The 23,324-nt window shown below is 30.4% G+C and overlaps 1 protein-coding gene across 1 annotated transcript in view; it reads left to right on the top strand.

Annotated features, from left to right (window-relative positions):
• Window positions 1-23,324, top strand: part of LOC129232473 (helicase domino-like) — a 295,627-nt gene that overhangs the window by 81,515 nt on the left and 190,788 nt on the right. Inside the window, exons 15-17 of the mRNA XM_054866621.1 lie at window positions 6,077-6,263; window positions 7,294-7,479; window positions 19,424-19,658. Of these exons, the coding sequence (XP_054722596.1) occupies window positions 6,077-6,263; window positions 7,294-7,479; window positions 19,424-19,658 (608 nt within the window). The remainder of the gene's footprint in view (window positions 1-6,076; window positions 6,264-7,293; window positions 7,480-19,423; window positions 19,659-23,324) is intronic.

Genomic DNA, 23,324 nt, shown 5'->3' with positions numbered 1-23,324 from the left:
GTGTCTGAGACAATTTTAGACATTTCTTGAGATAATGAGACTTACTTTGAACTGATGAAACCATAATAGGAGGAACAAAAATTAAATTTGTAGGGTCATCAAACAATAAATACTTGATCAACAATGCGGATGAACCTCTCTACTAACGTTTTTTTCTTTTCTTGGTTTCTCATCAATCTATGAATAGAGCTATATAACCTACTGCCTAAAAATTTAGATACGATATTCTTCATTTTGCCCCGTATCGTCGTTTTGCCCTTCATTCCCTTATCTGCAGAAATAAATATCACAAAGGACTTAATGCTGAAACTGACCTTTTATTTCAGTTTTCATCCACAAAGCACATTAAAAATACAGTTGATTCCGTTTAATAAGATCACATTGGGACAAGACCATTTTGATCCTAATAACCAACTGGTCCGATTAGGCGAACAGAACCTATGTAGCTTGACCGAACAAGTAATGCATGAATTTTTAATACAACAAAGAAAAACTACTGTTTATGAAATGTTTCAATTAAAAAATAAAGTATAACCTTTTAGCATTTGCTCAACAACGTGTTTTAGTTATTCCTTCCAGTGAGTATCGATTAGATTCAAGATTAAGAAGTAACTAAAAATATGAGGGTGAAAGAAAAAGTGCTAAATAGCATTAATTGGCAATTCAAAATTCCAATAAAATGTAAATTGTGTATTTTACATCAAAACATTTTTATTTAATTTTATTTATTTATTTATTGAAAAAAAAACGTAACTTTGAATGTGCTAACTGAACAGAAGAAATTTAAAATTTCTCTGAAATTTTGATCTCTTCTGGAACAGTGTCGCCATGCAGTGGAAGTTTCCTTAATCATTTTGTTCATGTAAATATTGCTGGGATTAATTGAAAGTTATTCAGAACCATTATTAATTTTTATTGCACTAACTCTTCAAGTTCATTGACCCACTTAAAACTCGCTTCACCTTTTATTACAAACAAACCATTTTCAGATTGTTTCATTAAAGGATTGAATTTAATAGGTTCAATTTTATTAAGGAATAAGTCAGAGGCTCCATGAAAAACTTGGACATTAAGAGCTAGTTTTTATAAGAACTAGGCAGAAATGGGATGTTCGGATATACACCATTTTTGATTTTTCTCAAATTTGTATGGTGAATTCTTTTAAAGATTTTAGAAGACACATTTTTTTTCGTCTAAAAATTTTTTTGGGGACCTGTAAGAATTCGAAAAGTGGAGCCCCACGTAGAGGTTTTTCCAAATCAGAATATTTTAAAATTCAATTATTTCTGACTATTGAGCATCCACCAAATAAATTCTTGTGTTGACAATATGACATTTAGTACCTAAATTGAAATGTATCGTAAATTTTGTGGCTATCCTTCAGTGGGTCCTGGCAGGGGTGGCTAAACTGGGCCAAAGAAAGTGAAAATGTGTCATGTTTGAGGCCTCCTGGTTATGTACTGAGGCTCCACCATGGTTTTTGTACTTAATTTGTGTAATAATATATATAAGTTATTTAATACCCTCATTATTTACTTGGCTCACCCTCTCCGCTGCCGAAAATTGGCAGTTTTTCTATTGAAAAATGCTAAAATGTGCAGTTTTTACAAGCCTTTATCTCAGTGCACTGAGGGTCAGTGTAGAATTAGATACCTGAATTTCAAACTAGAGTATGCATATTTTCACAAACAAGTGACAGAACTATAGGCAATTTCTTTTTACGAACACAATACTATTTCAAATTAGTAAAATGAACTATTCAGTTTTCAGTTCAATCAACATATTCGGGTTTGAACTTTCCCCCAGAGACTTCCAGATACTATTTAAAAAACAAGTATAATAAAAAACTTACAATAAAAGTGTTATAGACTTACAAGTAGACTGATTTTGCTTACTCAAACTTTATAGCATTATAACTGGAAGCAAAGTGTGGAAAAAAAAAACATGGTTATTGCGGTAAAAGCTAATTTATTTGTAACTCCTTTAAAGGTATTTTAGGCATATTTTTTAATATTTTAATCAAGATAGCTTTTTTTGTTTGATAATTACTTATTTTCTACCATTTTAGGCTGTACATTATAGTGACAAAATTTTTTTTCTCTGCACTAAACTACCATGATAGCAAACAATTTCAAAGTCATATTTTATTACTTATGATAAAAGTAATACTACTCCAGGGTTCATACTTTCTTAAAAAACCTTAATTTCCTCAAGCAAAATTAAAATCCCTAAAAAACCCTTAAAAAGTCCTTAATTTTCTGAAAATTTCCGTTGTCCCCTTTTTCTTCATTTTTCTTTTTTACCCCTTCAAATCTTAATCCTCCGCGATATCTGCCAAAAACATATGTTTTGCAGACATGCCAACCACGTTATACATGTGCTTCGCCGAAAATTGCTTGCCTTGTTTGAGACTTCAATCTTTTTGCATTTTGCAAATATTTCGATCTTTTTAAATGTTGTAAGATTTTTTTTACCATATGCTATTTTATATCTGTTTATTTTTTACATTATTTCAATATTATTTGCATTTTTTAAATTTATTTTAGAAAAAATGCAAAAGACTATCCAAAAAATGTGATTTAACTCTAATTCCCGCAGTCTCTAACTGTTTTTGAACTTGGCATGGTTAGTTTTTATTTATCTAAGGAAGCTTTCAAAATATTTATAGTGAATCTATAATGGTTAAGGTTAGGCTTAACGGCCTGTAAATTTTTTTGGAATTTTATCATGAAATGAAGTAACTTCAGTTTTTTTTTTTTTTTTTGAAATCATTTTTTTTTTTCAAATGTTTTTTGTGAAAGAAATATTTTTTTCCTCAAAAATATTGAGAGTTAGAAAATGCTTCCTCTCTTTCAAAATTTAAATTTATATAGAAATGAACAAACTTGCAAGAAATAGTACAATAATAGCAAATTTGTTCAGAATGACAAAATGAGATTTTAGTAACAATAACAGATCAAAAGCAATAATAACAAAACACTAGTTTAAATATCTTGAAGAAAAGAGATTTTAGTTATTTTCCTTCAATTTGCTTCTCACGCCAATCATGTATGCTAAAAAATAATGCTTCAATATACAGCTAATTTTCTACGGCTATCCACATTTTCGTAATCTTTTTTTTTATCACTGAAATTTTAGAAATAAATGCTATGTTTTAAGAACAATATGTTCGATATATTGTTTTAATTACTACCCAATCATTTCAAGCATATAATAGGTAAAAACTTTTACATTGTCTTTGAAACTGGTTAATGCGCCATTCTTTGTTGAATTTTGGACTGTCATGGACTCCTAGGGTGAATTTGATCTCATCCCTTTTCTGCATGATTTTAAGAAATCTTTCTTCATTTTGGATTTAGTATTCCTTTTTGCTCTTTGATCACTCTCATCCCCCGTGATGCGTGAAAATTTAAAATTTTATTCACTGATAATGGGACATCCCAGTCAATTGCGCCTCTCCCTGCTTTTTGGAAACGATGCATTTTTGTATGTGTATATATAATATGTATCATGCACTTTGCCCCCCCCCCCCCCCCCCCGCTGGAAAACTTTTAAATGGTATACCTAAATTTATCTAATCATTTCCCCCGATGTGTCCTTAATAATACCTTAATTTTTACTTTTAAAAATGAGTATGAACCCTGTACTTCTAAAGTATCCACATCTGAAAAGATTTATCCCAACAAATTTTTAAAGATTTTAACCTCTCTAAAAGAAAAGAACCTGATTTAACCCCAAAACGAAGTTTAGAATAACAGACTTAACTTAACCTTTAGGAGTATTTGTTAACTATTCCTGAGATTCAGGACTGATTTGGACTTGATGAAAAACCTTTGGTAAATCCAAACGCAATCACTTGATAACCTATGCTACATAAGAATTATATGTTACGAGCTCTTAACTATCATTTGAGATAGAGGAAAGTGCTAGAAAATTGATTCATTCTATAAACCAACAATGCATAATATTAACCGTAGTTTTCAAAACAAAATCAACTGTGGTATTTTATGTGATGTGTGAGAGCTTATACATAGTGACCAAGTTTTAAAAATTTAGCAACAAATGATTTCCAACCTTTTCTGTTCCATGACATTCCTTCTGCTGAGCTTGAGTTAGTTCTGCTGAGCTTGAAAGAATATTAACTAATAACTCCAGGGCATAAAACTGGTCAGTAAAAGTCGGTACAAGTCAGTATTCTTCATCTTGGTCAGTATTTGTCAGTTTTTTTCAAAATCAGTTTTTGTTTGAATTTTTGTTTGAAAATTTTTCAGTATTTGTTTGAAAATTTGCCCAAGAATTCATTTTAAGAAAAATTATTGGCAGTGATGTTTTTCCTGTTTTTCTTATAAACTTTATAAAATGCCAAAAAAGTGAGACATTGCCAATACTACAACCTAATTTTATACACCTGGCAAAGTTTGCATTATTTTTAAAAAAATAATTTGCTGTTAGCTTCTTTATAGTCTATTTTCCGCCAATATTTTTTAGGAACAAACATATGCTTAGTCTGTTGTAAAAAGAAAAAAAAAATTCTCAAAAAGAAATAACTGTCAAATAAATAAGTTCATGAATGTTGCAAAATAAAATTTTGAAAGTAAGATATTGAGATGAGGAAATGTGCGTCTAATAGTCTGTCAAATAGTAATATTACAATGGTTTTAACAGAAAAGGTAATGTGATTGAAGATGAAAAACTTTTCTGAATTATTTAGTAAAATTTTGAACATTTGAACGATCTTTTAAATGAATGTATTTTCCTGGGTGCAGTAAAAATTCATCATTCTTATGATCAGGATCTGACTAATTCCTGGAACCAGGCTGCCTTAGCGTCAAGTTATCTTAACAAACAGGTTCCCCCCCCCCCCCACCCGAGGCTATGTTGCACTTAATATTTTTTTAAACTGAATAATAATTTGTCTGTTATCTAAAAAAATTTCCAGACTCCTAACTTTTAAAAGTTTTTGCAGGTATCTGCTCATTATCATATAAAAATTATGTAAATTAAAGTTTACAGCTTTTAGTCAAAATTTTATTTTAGGTTTACTTTACAAATTAGGTGTTGTCATCCATTACAAATAAAATAAACATCCATTTAACAATGCATAATATTGCTGATTAGTATTCTAAAGTTAGTCAGTATTAAAAAATTTTGATAGTATTTAATCAGCTTTTCATAAATTTTGGTCTCTGAAGTCAGTATTTTTGACCTTCTGAAAGATTTTACCCGTAAAATGCAAGAGTATTCTTTGATGATAAATACACACAAGAACACATATACTAACCTCTGTATTTAGTTCAATTTATTTGCAGTTTAAACTAAAAATTAACAGGGTTAAGTGTACAATTTATATTTTCTTTACTACGTATTTCTCAGTATCAGAAATTTTCTTGAAATTGTGTTTTCTAGTGAGTTTTCAAAAAAAAAAAAAAAAAAAAATGCGAATGAAATACTGCTCTTAATCATATTTTGTCCAATTGATAGATCTTTATTTTTAGTTTAAAAATGTTTTATTCATTATTCTTTAAATATATAAATTAACTCGCATCTTTGAGTTAAAATTTGTTCCAAGTAAGCTTTGTATTATGTTGCTGCACATTACAAATAAAGCTAGCATCTATTTCACTAAGTATGATACTTTTTTTTTTGTTTGGCAAAAGTTTGTTACATTTTTAAATTTTGGTCAGTATTTATTCAGTATTTTATAATTTTTGGTCAGTAAAGTCAGTATTTTTGACCCTTCAAACAGTTTTACCCCCTGTAACTCCTATGGCCCAAAAAGGCAAGATTTTGTTTAGGTAGAAGCAACATCAAAACCATCCTTGTATTATCAACTTCATTGCTGGGAAAATTACCTTATGTCTAACCCTTGAAAAACTGAGATGTATTTTCTTGAAAAACGAAAACAAATCAAATGTTTCTTTTGTACTTTGGATATGTGTGGTTTACTTTTTATGACAGTAATGGCCGGTTTTAACCTGTTATAACCTGTGGTTTAAACTGCTTTTGGAGAAAACTTGTCAACTTTAGTTTTAATCCTTATTATTGGTGTCATATTATCTTTTAACTTACATTATAGGACTAAAGAAACTCTAGCAACAGGAAATTTCATGAGTGTTATTAATATTTTGATGCAACTTAGAAAAGTGTGTAATCATCCAAATATGTTTGAAGAACGGCCGACAGTCTCACCCTTTCAAATGGATGGAATACTGTTTTATACAAGTTCCTTAGCTTATACTGCACTGGAATATGACAAGTTCAAGGTAATATTATGTCATTGTTAGATGTTTTTTTTTTAAAGCACAAATCAATTTTAAAGTTTTGAGGGACTAGTTAAGATTGCTCAAAAAATCTAAAACACCTCTAGTTTGCCACAAATGTTACAATTTGTTGTGGCCCAATTTTCAATTAGCTGCAAAATATCTCATCATCATCATCAGAATTGGTCACATTTAAATGCATTAAATGTTTCCAAAGCCATAAAATGTAATTTTTATCTTGAAAAAATTCCTGTATCTCAAATTCTCAGAGTTACCTTCTCAACCACAAGTTTTTAACAGAAAGCATTCTGTCTCTTATCAAGAGTCCTATTCAATTGGTGAGTCTAAGGAACAAAGGAGCCTAACATTTTACTCAAATTAGCGAAGTATGTAATTGAAGTAAGTTGTGGAGAGTAAAAATAACTATAATCATGCTTTTGTAATCAAAAGTAGTACCTTAATGAGTATCACTCTGACAGAGTACTTGGCCATTTGCTCATAAGTTACTTAGGAGCAAATACTTGAAGTATCAATCAAGTTCAAGATCCATTGACAAAAACCCCGAATGATTTTTGATTTGTCCGAATGGCATTATGTATCTTGAGTATGTAAGCATTTTTTAAATTGATTTCAAACAAAATTGAAATAAAATTGAAGTTATTATTTATCCTTCTAACATTATTAATCTGCCAATCTTAATTGTTTTTTAGGTAATATTGTAAATGCTAACTTGCTTATAGTTGATTAATTATTTTTTATCAATTCAAATTTGAAACTGTATTGACTGAGTACCAAGCATATACCATATACTTGCGAAGATATTTATCTTAAAGAACATATTGACTCTTTGACCATATTCCAGTTAAAATATTTTATTACTTAATTAAAACATCTGTATTTTGAAAACAAACTCACATTGTTTGTCCTGAGAAAGAAATTGGAGATAGACACAGGTTCAACACTACAACTTTTTTTACATCTTTAATTGTTGTTTACTTTGGTTATATATTTAATATAGTTTTCCACCCTTTAGCATGTGTGTTTGCAGTATCTCAATCTACTACTAGTTGAACTTGAATTATCATTGACTGCATTTGCTGCTCATCGAGTTAAAAAGTTTCAGACTCCTTCCAAATTAATTGTAGAAATTGACAATATGCCTGAACCACCACCTCCTTGCCCTGCTGTAAAAATGAGAGTTAATTTCTGTAACTCACAGGTATATTTTGCAACATTTTCTATTTAATCATTTAACTATTCATTATGTTATTTGCAGCCATAATATGCATTTATTTGATGATTTCTCTGGAGTGTTGTATGCAAGGGTCCTTTAAAGAACCAATCCTTCTTTTGATTGCTTCAAGAACAAAATATAGCTTTTTAAAAATCTATCTGCATAAGTTTTCACCCTGACTTGTCATTTCATTAATAGTCTTTAGTAGGCAGAGTGGAGTGGTGAATAAGACGCAGGTTTCTTACTCCCAAAGGGCAGATTCGATCCTGGCTGTTCAAGCTGCAGCAGGGTTTGAAATAGGGTTCAATTTCTAGGGAGGAATGTCCCCCTTTACTTCAAATTCCAGGGGGGGGGGGTTGAATTTGGGTGAGAATTTTTCTATGTATGCATTTTTAAATTATAATCTTTTTAGTGTAATATCAACCCCACACACACACACACACACACATTTTCAAATAATTATTCAGTAATTTTGTAATTTTATCTTATTATTTCATTTTTAATAAAATATTTTACAACTATGTAACATACACATACCGTATAATCCCGAAATTACCTCCCCCCCTATTTTCAAAACAAAACTTGTTGATTTCAGAAGGGGGGGGGGTTATAATCGAGATTTTTCTGAAAAATTGACCAAAATAATTGGTTTTTAGTAGTATTAATCTAAGAGTACAGAAAAGAAATAATAAGTAAATAAGAGTTAATATTAATGAAGAGAGAGAAATTAATAAAAACCTGTCATAATTTTCTAGTAGTAATAAATTGCATGAGGGCACCTTTTTTTTTGAAGAAAGGATTTTGCACTTTAAGTTGGCAAAACCCCTATAATTTATCGCTATAAAATTCATTATGTACTGAATGAAGTAAGGTTTCAGTAAAAGAAGCAAAATCTTAATGTTCTTGTTTCAGAAATGAAGCATAAACCGCAATCACGGCTGCAAATTCGTTAGAAAGATCATAATTTCGAAAATTGAGCTTTACAAAGTTCGTGAACGCAAACACAGACAAATCTCTTACCCGATTTAGTAAAATTTACATTTCTGATGATCCTAAACTCGTTCAATTACATTATTTCTCCTTTAAAAAAATATTTTTAAGTTTCGCGCTACTTTTTACGCAACACGTTTCCAAAATGGCATCACGTTTTCAAAATGGCGCCGTGTTGAAGATCGTTCAGTTTCACAAATCAGAACAAAAATGCTCCTTCCAAAATGAATAAAAAGCAGTACAATCGTATAATTTTCTTTTGTAATACTGTGAACAAAAAAAAAAAGGTGCCCTTGCATCAAAAGGAGTCTAGACATTTTGAAAGGAATAAACCGTGAAGACCATTTTTCTTCTTTTTTTGTTTAAATCATTGGTTTTTCTTCCTTTTTTTTAAGTAAAGCAAAACTGCTCATGGAGGGGGAAACTAAACCTTTGTAAATGCTTTCCAAGTAAAACAGAAAATGTTATCATTCTTTTTTTGGAGGGATAGGCAAATGAAGATGATCGGAAAATTTTCAGGTGAAGGGGGGGGGGGGGGTATATTCAGGATTTTAAAGTAATTTCACTTTTCACAAAAAAAGGGGGGAGCTATAATCGCAGGGCTCATAGTCCTCCTATATCTCCTATATTTTCACAATTTGTCAGATATTCTCCTATTTTTCCTATATTTTCTGACTAACTCCTATATTTTTTTTTCATTAGATGTTAAATGCTGCCCAAAAATCCGAAAACCTTTCATCCATTTTTTTTTCTTTCTACTTCTGTTTTATTATTTTTGTGAAATGTACAAAATATAGATGCTTTTACTTGCAACTTTTAACTTGTTTTCAATTAATGAGTTTACTTTGAAATTTTAATAGTATAACATGTTAACTTTAAGTGTACTGCTGGAAAATTTTGAAAGCTTTTAATTTGTCACATATAATCTTACATGTAGTATAAATGACCGGTTGTAGCTCGAAGGATTGTTTTTGAAAAGGCATTTTCAGATTTTGGTAACAATTTAACTTTGACAGGGCTCCCAAATGGTCCGCTTTTCCCGCCAAAGTCCGTTTTTTAGGGTAAAGTCCGCTTTAGACCGCTTTTTAACATTTTGGTCCGTTTAGTCCGCTTTTATAGTTTTTACTCAAAAATCAGATTTTAAAAATTTTTATTACATTAAAAGATACTGTTTGCTGACGTTTCTTACGCCCGAACATGCGGCCGCGGCGCCGTTTTTCTATTAAACCTGACTTTCTGGTATTATTTCGCTTCAGATTGATGTTATTACTTCTCCTTCAACCGCTGTAACATCGAAATGTTGCAAATGGAGAGGTTTGGAGGAGGAGTTATGACGTCAAATCAAAACATTTTGCTACCGAAATTTCTCACGGGTTCGTATGCCCTTGAAAAACCTTGAAAAAAAAAATCAAGAATGTTTCATCAGTGCAATTTTCTGAACTTGTGTTCGATATGTAGCATCGCGAAAAACTACTTCCTGCTTTTGCGAGTTCAATCTTTTTGCATCTTGTTCAGGGTGGCGACAGATCAGGGAAATCAGGGAGATCAGGGAAAAGTCAGGGAACTTTATTAATCAGGGAAAAGTCAGGGAAATATCAGGGAATTTTGAAAAAATTACAAAAAATCAGGGAAAATTGATTTTATGAAGAAAAAAATGTTTTTGCTCTACAAAATTAAGTGCTCTAATTCCCTACGCACTTTCCGCCAATTATCTGTTCAAAGAAAAAAAAAGTAAAATAAAAATGAGGTGCGATTATACACTGCCGCATATTTGTGCATCTTTTTTCCTCAACGTCTAAAGTATTGAATGTTACTTATTAATCACAGTATGAACTTCCTAAGATTGCTTCTATGTCTGTTAGGTTGTTTATTTTACCTAGCTTGAAACTTCCCTTTACGCTTTCAATGCTACGTAAAATAAACAACCATACAGGCAAAGAGGAAGCCTTCCTTAATGCCTTAGCTCCTTTGCCTTTATTCCATTGTCTCGAAGTAATTAGCCTACTGTGATCACGATTTCAAGAAGAAATCTTTGGTTTTTGAATTAATACTATAAAAGCTTAAAAGTTATTACTTTTTTGCGTTTTTCATTTAATTGCTAAAATTGAACTTTCAGTAAAAAAAACTTTGTTTTTGCCGTTATACTATTTGTTGTCACCGCAGATTATAAAGGTTTTCTTTTCTTCAGACTTAAGTAATTCTTTAATTTTATAACCAAGTTGTATTCTTCTTTTATATATTTTAAAATTAGATAATTGCTTTTTTTTTTCTTTTTTTCTTGCATTTCAAAGTTGTTTATTACAAAAGCAATCTAAGATTTTTTTCGTTACATACTGAAATCATTTGAAATAGAGTTAACTTGTGAACTTAAGTAAATATCTTTATTTTTTTATTGTTAAAATGCTGTATTCATTCATTAAAACCTATGTTCTTGATTAGAGAAAAGCTCCCTATGAATGGATGTCAAATGGTTTCATCTGTTTTGCATAAATATTTCAATTAGTTATATAAGAATAACTACATTACTTCTATTCTTTCACTATTACTTGTTATTCTTGCAACAATTATTATACTGTTTGAAAACTTAGTTCAAAATAATTTCAATTACTTTTTAGTTCTATCATAAATACACATATGTTTTTAAGAGTAATTTTAATAGTTTAATTCTTATGCTAAGTGGTTTCTGGAAGTAAAGTTTTTTTTTTAATTATCTCTAATTTTTTCGTGTAGAAAAATTTAATATCCTGTTTTGTAGGGGTTTTTTCAGAAAAAAATTGACTTGATATGTTTTTTTTAACCATTTTATTAAAAAAAGTAGCATCTTTTTTAAATATATCTTTAGTTCAATAACTTTACACAACTTAAAACGTTTAAAATACTGCATTTTATACAAACATACAATGGATTTCAAGTAGAGCAAAGAAAGAAAAAAATTATTATTGGTAACGTAAATCAGGGAAATTTGGTGAACTTAATCAGGGAAATCAGGGAAAAGTCAGGGAACTTTTTTTCACAGTTCCTGTCGCCACCCTGTTGTTAATATTTTGATGTTTTTGACAATCAGAAGTTATTTTAACATTCATTAACTTAGATTAGCTTAATTTATGTTTAATTCCGATAGATAATCAATTACTTTTTTTTTTCGGAACCATGGTAACATCAAACTCTTTTGGACTTCGCCGAAAATTGCTTGCTGGGTTTTGAGATTTCAATCTCTTTGCATCTTGTAAATATTTTGATATTTTGACAATCAGAAGTTATTTTGACATAACACCTCCTTAGATTAGCTTATTTTTTGGTTAATTTTAATAGACAATTAACTTTTTTATTTTTGGAACCATAGCAACATTGAACTTTCTCGCACTTTGCGGAAAGTGCTTGTCGTGTTTGAGACTTCAATCTTTTTGCATCTTGTAAATAATTTGATATTTTTGTCAATTAGAAGTTATTTTGACACACTCCACCATAGATTAGTTTATTTTTTGCTTCATTTTAATAGATAATAAACTACTTTTTTTTTCTCGAAACCATGGCAATATTGAATTTACTCGCACTTCGTGGAAAATTGCTTGTTGTGTTTGAGATTTCAATCTTTTTGCATCTTGTTAATATTTTGATACTTTTGGCAATCGGAAGTTATTTTGACATACACCACCATCAATTAGCTTATTTTTTGTTTAATTTTAATAAATAATAAACTTTCTTATTTTTGGAACCATAGCAGTATTGGACTTACTCGAATTTCGCGAAGAATTGCTTCTTGTGTTTGAGATTTCAATCTTTTTGCATCTTCTAAATATTTTGATATTTTGCGCAATCGAATGTTATTTTCACATATGCTATCCTAGCCTAGCATATTTTATGTTCAATTTTAGTGATGTTTAGTTTCAGAGAATTTTTTTTTTTTTTTTTGGAAATTATGCCAACAGTGAACATACTTCGCAAAAATTTGATTCTCGTGTTCAAGATTTCAATCCTTTTGCATCTTGTAATTATTTTAATATTTTTGAAAATTGGAAGCTGTTTTTACATGTACTACCTCAAATTATATTGTTTAATTTTATTTTTTAAAACTAAAACTTTGTATCCTTATTTTTTTTAAATACTCATAATGAGTATTTTCAATTTGAAAATATAGCTCTATGAATCTGAAATTACACATTTATTTATTACATTAAGTTATCCAGTAAAAGCAGGCTCAAATTTACATTCAGTGTATTTATCGCTTGAGCAGCATTTGTATATTTTTGGGTGTGTAACTTTAATAAAAAATTTTCTTTCTCACTAATTTTTATATATACATGAAGACAGTTACAATATTTTTTGGTGCCCAAACAACTAATACATACATATGAAGAAATGATTTGGATACTTAGCATACTAATAAATGATTTGCATTCCTTTAACATTTTTGAACTTAGTCAGTCAGTAGCATAGCTAGAAATTACCTCCTGCATTGGTGTTTGGTCATAAACTCTCATATGTATATAAACTTACCATATTTAGGCGGGAAATATGTAAAATCCAAAGGGCTGTGGAAGGGGAGGGAACCTCCCGGCCTCTAAACTATATTTTCTTGTCTTGCGGTACCTTATATCAAAATGAATTCTCTTTAAACTGTCTATGTGAAAAATTTTGTAAACTAGTACTATGTGCTAAGGTGTTTACTGCAATAACTGTATCTAAAAAGTCTTTATTAGGTATGCACTAATTCATCGGTCACTTAGGTGATTATTTTTAATTAGCCAGTTTTCACCTGTTAATTAGTAGAAAATTTATTTTACAATTAAAGTTACTCTGTAAGTTGGTCAGTTGCTTGCTTGTCACCTCCCCACCATCCAAATGTTTGTGTAAATAACATAATTCAATGGATAAAAAATTCAATTGTGCAGAAGGCGACAAGGATTTATCATTTAAAATCATTATTATGGTTGATTAACAAATTATCTTCACGTATTTAGTGCCAGGCAGCTAATTTGCATTTTGGTGCTTCCCTGGGTTTAACTATGAATGGTCCTCCCAGGGTCCTCTTTTTAATCCTAACTGGTCCTCTTTGGTCCCCTTTTTGATTCAAAGAGGTCCTCTTTTACCCTTTTCTCTGGCTAAAATGTGTTTGGAGCCCTGCTTTGAGTACTTCAAATGTTCCGAAAATCGGTCTTCATCTCGGGGTTTTTTTTTTTTTTTTTGTGCCTCATTTATTTATCTACTCGGTTTCGGGTACAAATTGGAGAGGATAATGAATGGTTCTAAGCTCCACTTGGGCTCTTCTTACACCCTCTTTCCTTTGACAGATTAGGCAGGGGTCTGTCCAGGATTTTTCACAGGGTCCGTTTTTTGTGAACTCTTGAGATGGTGGAAACTGCATCATTGACACTTAAAGTTGAGTGTTTTCTCTCTTTTTTGTTGAGAATATCATTCTTGAGTGTTTTTCTACTATTTGAAGAGAGGGGGGAGGCATCGCTCCCTGGGAGATGGGCACCCTTCAAGTATCAATATTTATCTACCATTCTACATCATGTTAAATTATACTAGAAATGTTTTTTGTATAGTATTTAAAATAACTGTAAGAAAAAAAATTAGGCAGGGGTTCAGCATTTAACTTTTTAACCCAAGACACTATTTAAGAGCAGAGTTTCGTTCAAACTTTATAAACTCCGTGATTTTCACAAAAATAAAAAAATATTTTATTTGTTTACCTCTTAACTAAGCGTACTAAACATTTTAGAGTCCTATGATAAACATATCATTAATATCTGGACACTGTTGAAGCAAAAATAAATAAATAAATAAATAAAATAAAAAATAAACCATCGATTCAGCATTTTAATTATTGACTCATAAAAGAAAATGGAATTCCCCTTTAAAAACTTGAAATAAGCTTTGTTACAAAAATAAAGAGACTTTTCATTTATTTGCATCCTAACAAAGCGAAGTTAGCTTGAAAAAAAGAATAAAATATGATTCTCATATCGGGTGTAAAAAGACTGCGTTTTTCAAAATGTAGACATCTATAGAAAAAAATAATGGTAAATAAAAGTTTGTTTAAAGTTAATTATCCTTTTTAGTATCGAAAAAGGAAACCCATATAACTTTCTCCCAAAATAATGGTTTAACATCGCACCACCAGACACTAAGTGGCGATAAGTTTAAATTTTGTAACCCTATCTGAAGCGATCACACCCGCCCCACCCATACTATCCTTTGCAGTTCTAAATTCATTTCGCTGTATATTATTGATGAATAAATCATGAGTGGGGAAAAAAGTGCTTACTACGCCTATTCAGAGAATGTTGACGCTTTTCCAAAGAAGTTTACAACAACACCGCTGCATAAAACAAAAAAGCAAAATTATAAACCAAACTGACTTTCAGCTGTTAATTTCTTTCAAAGAAACCAACAACAGGCATTATATTTATTCGGTGGTAGTAATTATTTATGGCTTGCAAGAGCATCACAAGAGTGCTGTTTTTTTTTTTCCTTTTGCAAAATTAACTGATTTTGTATAAGTTGATTCCTCTAATTTAACTTTAAATATGCTGTATTATTTTAATTTGAGATTTGCTCTTTCAATAAACAATTTGTGAAAGATCTGTTTTTGTTTACCAGAATTTTGTGAAGGGTCCGTTTTGGTTGATCGGATTTTTGTGAAAGGTCCGTTTTGATTGATCGGATTTTTGTGAAGGGTCCGTTAACGGACCCAAATTTGCTCTGGCCAGACCCCTGTTAGGTCAAATTCACCCTTTATACAATATGTGTGTACATATATACATACATTAACTGTAAGTTATGGAGTGAGCACCTGGTAATTAAATCAGCCACTTATGAATTAATTCCTCAAAAACGAAACGAAATCCAGTTTTAAGATTAAAAAATTGCAGAGTTTTGAATCAAGCATGCCCCTTAATTATGTCGCTTGATGTCCCTTAAATGAATCAAGTGGATGAGACTGACATCATTTTTCTCTCTCTCTCTCTCTCTCCAAAAAACCTGATGCATTAGAGCAGTCTTTTTTTTTTCCTTTGCCTTTGTTCAGTAAAATAAGTTTTTTTTCCTCTAAATTGTGAAACGAAGGGAAGGCAAAGTGTTGCACCCTTTTTGTAACGATTTTCTCATGATATGTCCAACAGAACCAGTGAGACGAGAGAGACATGGAGTTGACTTTTCATTGGTAATGTTAGCATTAAAGCAATGAGGTACCAATACCAAGTACTATGGGTAGATTTATGACATTGAAAAAAGAATGTCCAAATTAATTATTATCTAGTTTAAGCAATGGATGAGAGATGCATTTTTCAAAGCACGTAAGTTAAAATCTGAATTTCGTAATTGCTTTTTCATACTGTTTTGTGATAATTTTTTAAAAATAATCAAAAAATGGATATTTTGAGGGTGCAGTATACTTCTAATAATATTTTGTTTGACCACAATTTGATAAAATTCTCTGAAATCGTATGTGGATTAATTGTTAAAAAAAAGAAAAACACGCACACAGAATTTCACTTAATTGAATCAAAATTTTCTTAAACAAACATGATTCATATAAGGGGCATTCCACGGTATTTTTGACATTTCTGTAGAGTCCGTAACGTGACCTTTTTTGCCATAACTTTTTAATTTTTTGTTTGATTAGCATATTATTTTATTTTGATCTTTTCCTACCAACACACCAGCTCAAATTAAAATAATTTTCAAATCGAACGGTAATGGAGGCTAGGAAATGTGATCAAGGTAAATGAAACTAATAAATGTGAAGACGGACCTCCTAAATGCATAGGTGAAATGTTAGCCTATGCTCTCTGCGCTCTGACATCGTTCAGCCACAATCAATGGTGGACGCGGGAATAACTACGCAGGTGCACTTTCCCATTGAATGAAGTACAAAATTGGATTAAAACTCGTTAGTTTCTGCGCTTTACTCTTCAAAATTTCGTCTAGGTACAGCCATTTGATCATAGTGTAGCTTTTAAGGCTTTCGAACATATTTGAAAGTTTCAAAGGTACGTTGCTTCTTCAGTTAGCCGTTATGTACATTTGCTATTTCTATCATGAATAAATTTTATCTAAAAATAGCTATCAGACCGGATAAGTAACATTTAATAATCAAAACGCTTGAATGAGATGATATTTGAAAAGTTATTTCAACTATTAATTTTAATATGTGGCTTACATGCTTGTATTGTAGTGATCTTTTGAATTTTTAACTAATTGATTTATTGTTAACAATGTGATGCTCTCAGCAAATGAACTTAAACTCTAATGATTCTGCGTATAACCAAAACATAAAAACACGAAAAAAAAGCGGATTGAAAAAGATTCCTTCTGTGTCTCGATTTTTTTTTACATTTATTATCTGGTGTCTAATTTAACTAGAGCTTTCCTCGGTGTTATTGCTTGAAGGGAATGACTGAGCTTGAATTTGTTTTGTTTTTTGTTACTTAGTCCCCGTGTATTTGATCTGGCTGGGGGGTCGTTTGCAAGATGGAAGTAGACGTACATTTGCAAAACATGAGATGTGTATCTCAATGTAAACTATTGAAAGTAAATGTGCAATTAATTATTAATTTCAAAAAATATTATTTTCTAGAAAAGAAAATTTTTAATTTTAATGTAAGCATCCTTTATATGCAAAAGAAAAAAAAACTGATGATTATTGGCATTGACGGATGTTGATTTTTGTTTTTTGCATTATATGGTATGCCCATTGATGCAACAAATTAATCATATTTATACTGAAATAGCTTTGTATTTTGCTCAATATGTTTTATGTTACATACTAACAGGGGTCTGGCCAGAGGATATTTGGGTCTGTTAACGGACCCTTCACAAAAATCCGATCAACCAAAACGGACCTTTCACAAAATCTCGATCAAACAAAACGGACCTTTCACAAAATCCCAATCAAACAAAACGGACCCTTCACAAATTGTTTATTGAAAGTACAAATCTGAAAGCAAAATAACGCATATTTCTGTGCATAAACCGATAATTCTTGGAGCCTTTTTTGAAGTCAAATTAGAGGGATCAGCTTATACAAAATCTGCTTATTTTGGGGGAGGGGGGGGGGGAACGGCACTCTTACGGCACTGGCACTCTTGTGATGCTCCTGCAAGGGATAAATTATTGCTACTACCAAATAAATATAATGGTTGTTTGTTTTATCACAAAGTGAAATTAAAGTGATGAATCGATGGTTTATTTTATTATTATTATTATTATTATTTTTTTTTTTTTTTTTTTGCGTCAACTGTGTCCACAGATATTAATGAAATGTTTATCATAGGACTCTAAAATGCAATTTTAAAATAATTTTATCAAAAATATCTTTGCATCCGCTATGGGAATCCGATTTTTTGAATTTTTGATGTTGATTACGCTTTGTTAAGAGGTAAACAATTAAAACATCTTTTTATTTTTGTTAAAATCACGGAATTTATAAGTTTTAATCGAAATTCTGTGTTTTTTAAGAGTGTCTTGGGTCAAAAAGTTAAATGCTGAACCCTATTCTGAAATTTATTTTATTTATTTATTTTTTTGATACAATTATTTTAAATACTGTACAGAAATATTTCTAGTAGAATTTAACATAATGTAGAATGGTAGATAAATATTGATACTTGAGAGAGCGATGCCCCCCCCCCCCCCCCGCCAAATATCAGAAAAACACTCCAGAATGATTTTCTCAACATAGAAGAGTAAAACACTGAACTTTAATTTTAATTGATGCAGTTTGTGCCATCTCTAAATTCTAAAATTTCGTTTTAACAATTTTTTTTTTTTTGCAAAATTATTTATTTTTCACAAAAAAACGGACTCTGTGAAAAATCTTGGACAGACCCCTGATACTAATAAAAAAATAAAAAGAATTGTAAACCAAAAGCATAGAAAGATTACTGCACGATTACAGCAAAACACTAATATGCATGACATGTGGCATCAAAGAAATGCTAAAATAAGTTAAAAGTTCTTTGTTTTCAACAAGTAATAAACAAATGAAAACAATTTTGAACAAAATGTAAAAAAAAAAAAAGAAACCTTAAATTGTGAGGGGAAAAATTATTTCTTACGAATTGCAGACTTGAAACAATTTTGATTATTTTGAAAATATTGTTACTTAAACTTAATTTTGTATGAAGCCAGTAACTTGGAATTTTCTAAAAAAATTACCTGGAAAAGTCAGAATTTTTTTTAACCACCAGTGTATGAACCCTGATGTGGGTTTTCCGCACATTGAAAGCCATTGAATAAGTTGAAAATGATTCAGCTTCAAATTCTTTACATTAGTCATTATCGTCATTGCTTTCATTAATTTTTTCTTCTGCATTTGCTTGAATTCAAGCTACAATATCTTCGAAGTATTTCTCAGAAATGACAACATTCATGAACAAATATGTGACCTTCAAATGCTTCTCCACTCCACAAATTAAAAAAAAAAAAGTCAACATTTTTTCTCAGGATTTATGACTCATCACTAACTTTCAGTGGACTTCAGAGTGTCAAAGGAATTTTTCTAAAATAGAATAAGCAGAGTCGGAAGTCATATCAGAAGAAATTTTATGAATCACAGAAGTATTGCTCATTTTAATCGGGACTTGCTCGTTGAAAGTGAGTTATGCTCCCACCACTTAACATTGTACCAACCAAATCTTTCTGATTTCCTTGCTAAATGCAGGTTCTCCCATTGTTGATGTAGTACTAGGTTACCGTAAATGGTAATACATGATTGAACCAAGCTTGTAGTTCATTTTAAATGGATTGAACAGTTATTATTTCTTAATTTTAGATAACTAGACAAGCTTAAAGAGTTTTATTATGTTTTAGACCAACAAATGTGATAAAACTATTAAATTGTGTGATCTTGTGACATTTAAGACAGGAATTTTAAAATTCATCATAAATATTCATAGATAGGATTTCTTAGAAACTTTTCTTTCTTTACTAGGGTTCAGGTCGTTCGTCTCCTGTTGCTACTCAAACAAGAACAGCAGTTGCTAGGCTACCCACTTCATCTCCTAACAGAGTAACTGCTCCAGCAACACTACCACCAAGATTTATGGTTTTACCCGGGCAGCAAACAACACCTGTTACTAGAACAGTAACTCCTGCCACTGGCATTAGCAATCACCCGGTTATTGCTCAACCTGAGCAGTATACTTTGCAGTTAGTCCAACCAGGAGGTATTCATAAAACCAAAGATTTTCATAAATGAAATCCCTTTTTTTTTGTTTAAAGTTTTTATTTGAAGTCTAATTTTCCTAAATATATGATCATCATTTTTTAGTTTAGTAATCTTTTTCTAATGTCTTCATTTATGGTTTAATATATTTGTAAAATAGTTTTCTAAAATAATTGGGTTTTTTAAATTTTATTTATTATAATTATTATTTACATATTTTAGAGCTCAAGCTTCTTTCAGAAAATAATATTCAGTAGATTATTATTTTTTTTTAAACTTTGCCTGAAAATTTATTTTACTCTCTATAGAAGTTGATTTCCACCTTAATTTTCAGTATTTCATTATTGTACACAGGGTTCGAAAATATCCAATATTTTTATATATATATATCGGACATTTGATTTATATCTGATGTTTTCAATCAGCACAATTAAAGTCTTCAAAATAGTAAATTCATCCTCAAATCACTCATTATTTCTTATATTGTTATTACAACATGTAGACTTTAAATTAAGTTTTTTAAGTTTTTTTTTCTGTTTCATTTACGTTTTAATCGATTTCAATGGAGTTAACTTAGCAGGGCTGTTTTACTCATTTTTCTTCTATTAGCTACTTTTACACTGTTATTACTCAGAAATAAAAAAATATGCATTAGTCGTTGTATGGTCATGAGACATTTTTTTTTTCTTTCTGACTAATTTTTAATTAATTAGGCACTTTTACTATGAATTAAATTATTCTATTGCTCTGTTATATTAATGGTGTAGTAATACATCATGAAAATATAACACATAATTTTTGGTTATTTTTGAGAATAAGTGAACAATACTGTTAATATAATTTTTGTATTAAAAATACTGTAGTTAAAAAAATAAATATAGAAAATATCAAAATATCATGGTATTTTCAAAATAAATTTCTGATATATATCATGAATATATTAGCAAACCCTGATTGTACATGAGTTATTTTTATGTTTCTTGTACATTTTATCACATAATGTGAAAAAGAACAACATATTGTGCAATTACTTGAGAATGTATGTATTGCGATGAGTAACATTAGTTTCTTTTTAATAAAGGTTTCTGTTAAAAAAAAAAACTAAACTTAATGCTCATTTTAACTGGGTCTATGGGCTCTAATTAAATTTCATTTAAACAACTTTAAACAAGACTTTTTAATGTCAATTGACACATTTCTGTCTGCTTTAGTATTTTTCATAGCAGAGTAACTAAGCATTTTCTTTCTGTTCTTGTGACTTTGCAAAACTTGCACAAAAGGTCTTATCTTACTATCCCTGTTTACTTAAAAAAACAAATAAATAAATAATTTTATAAAGCTTAATAAAAAAAATAATATTTTAATTTTGTTTCTGGCAAATTTAAAATTTTATACTATCAAGAAGTACACCCCATGATTCTAGAAGTTACACCTGGGCAACCTTTTCGGATCTTTAATTCTTAACAGATTAAACATAGTTATCAGTTCATGGACTGACATTAAATTTAGTTTTTTTTTTTTGAGCATTTTATTGCATTAATGCCATGCACGCTTTTTTTTTTTATGTGAAATGTATTTTCGAAAAAAGAAAGAGATAAGATATAAGTAGTACTTTTTTTTAAAATATGTATATAATAGACTGTCCCAAAAATCAATATGCATACCAACTAAAGTTGTGCCAAATGAGATTTTAAAGGTATGGGAAAATTTTTAACCAAATACTTTGAGATTAACACACCTCTCAAGAACATCCAAAATCATTTTTTTTAATACAAAGCGTATGTGATGTAATAAATATAAAACAGAAAAAAGTTTTTGTTGTTCCTTAGTTGGTACATCTAAAGCATAATGAAGTGTAAAGCATGATGTTTATTTTTATATTCACATCAATAAGTTCTGGTTAACTTTAGTTCTTTCAAGACTCTGAGCCTCTATATTTTAACCGCCATCTAATGAAGCAAAACACTGCCATTTTGTTCTTAATTTATTGTAGCTCTCAAGTTAAAATTCCATGTTAGCATTTTGTAAAAAAATTACAGCTTACATTCTTTTCATTTTTGTGATTTTGCTTCAGTTTATTTTCTTCAATAGTCTACTTTCATTTTAAGTTATAGCTACGTTTTACAATTCAGAATGAGTTTCAAAAGCGCAAACCTATGTTTGGGACATAGGCATTACATACTCAGTGTTTGCGCTAAACTATGGGTAACCTGGGTCCCATGGACTCATTAATGAAATAGATTTGGGTCCTTTTTTGGAAAAAATGAGTCCCTTAAATTTTGAACAGAACATCTTAGCGTATAAATGAATTATATAAAAATATATACTGGGGGGGGGGAGGCATGAAATAAAATAAATTGGTTAATTTTGCCCTAATTTTTTGTGATTATCATTGTAAAATTATTTTCAAATAATACACTTGCAAGACTTAGTTATGTGAGAAACTGTTTGATCAGTTACAATGAGATTAAAAGGATTTCACCATAAAATTGAAACAAGGTGCCTCTGATTGATTAAGCAAAAAGCACTCCCTTAACCTTTGTTTTCCTGGAAATTTTTCTATGTGAAAAAAAACGAGCAGCCTCCCCCTCCCCCATTATCATTGACAATTACATAATAATTGACTCGTTCAAAATATCTGTTTAGGCTTTTGTGCTATTTCTAAAATTACGCCATTTTTAAAATTGCGAGATCGATTAATACCTGACTTTTGCAAGTCCAAATAAAAATAGCCCATCAGAAAGAGTTGAATTATTAGAAAAAGAATATTCTGAACTTTGTGTTTAATGCGATTGGGAAAATGTTCCCCATTTTTTTTCTCCCCTCCTTCTATTGGGGATGCAAAATAGCTATATTTTTCTGTACAGTTGTCTTACAGTTGTCTTGTATTAATCCTGAAGATTGCATTGAAACCACTCTTTCTTGTTGTCTTCATTGCTGTTTTCCAAAATTTCCTCAAGATAAAAGTTGAGGGAGAGCTTATTCTTAGAATAGTACATTGGATTATTTATGAACTTGCTCCCTGAGCTCTGCTCAGGAGGTCACTGTAAGCTCCAGTCTTATCACTAAAACTCCATTGACTGGTCAACACTAGGGGTGTGTTTGAATAACTGTTAAAGAGATGGGGTCATTGTAACCCCTTTCTGTTGGTTTCCTGGTCTTGAAGCTTAAAAGCATTTACTAAATAGATCTTTAGCATTTTTTCCAATTTTTTTCTGGTTCCTATCTTTTGGGTTTTCTGGGTCCCTGGCACTGGATTTCTCGCTGAAGTTGCGTCCCTTTCCCGCGAATTTACGTAAAAAACCCGCTATAGCATGTAAACGCAAACCCTGATACTAGAAACCTTGGCTACTAGTATGTTTCAACCATTCTTTCCATTATCAGGACCACAAATTGACATTTTTGCTCGATTTCAAGACTTTTGGCCTTTTATAAACCAAGAACACTATGAAAGTCTAAAATGGTTTTTAGAAGACTGGAAGTCAAAAGTATTAAATCTTTTCGGAATAACCTATTGCCAGATTTTGTTATAGAATCGACTCAGAATATCTTACTGTAATAAAACTTTATACTAATTTTTTACAAGCTGAAGCTCATACCTGGGCTTAAAAAAAACACCCAAGCTAAGGAAGTAGTGTCTGCGCTGAAGGAAAATACTATCATCACT

The sequence above is a fragment of the Uloborus diversus genome, chromosome 1 (genome assembly GCF_026930045.1).
Source record: "Uloborus diversus isolate 005 chromosome 1, Udiv.v.3.1, whole genome shotgun sequence".
In the NCBI taxonomy this organism is placed as follows: Eukaryota; Metazoa; Arthropoda; class Arachnida; order Araneae; family Uloboridae; genus Uloborus; species Uloborus diversus.
The sequence above is the reverse complement of the archived record's forward strand: the minus strand, read 5'-3'. Positions and strand labels throughout refer to the sequence as shown.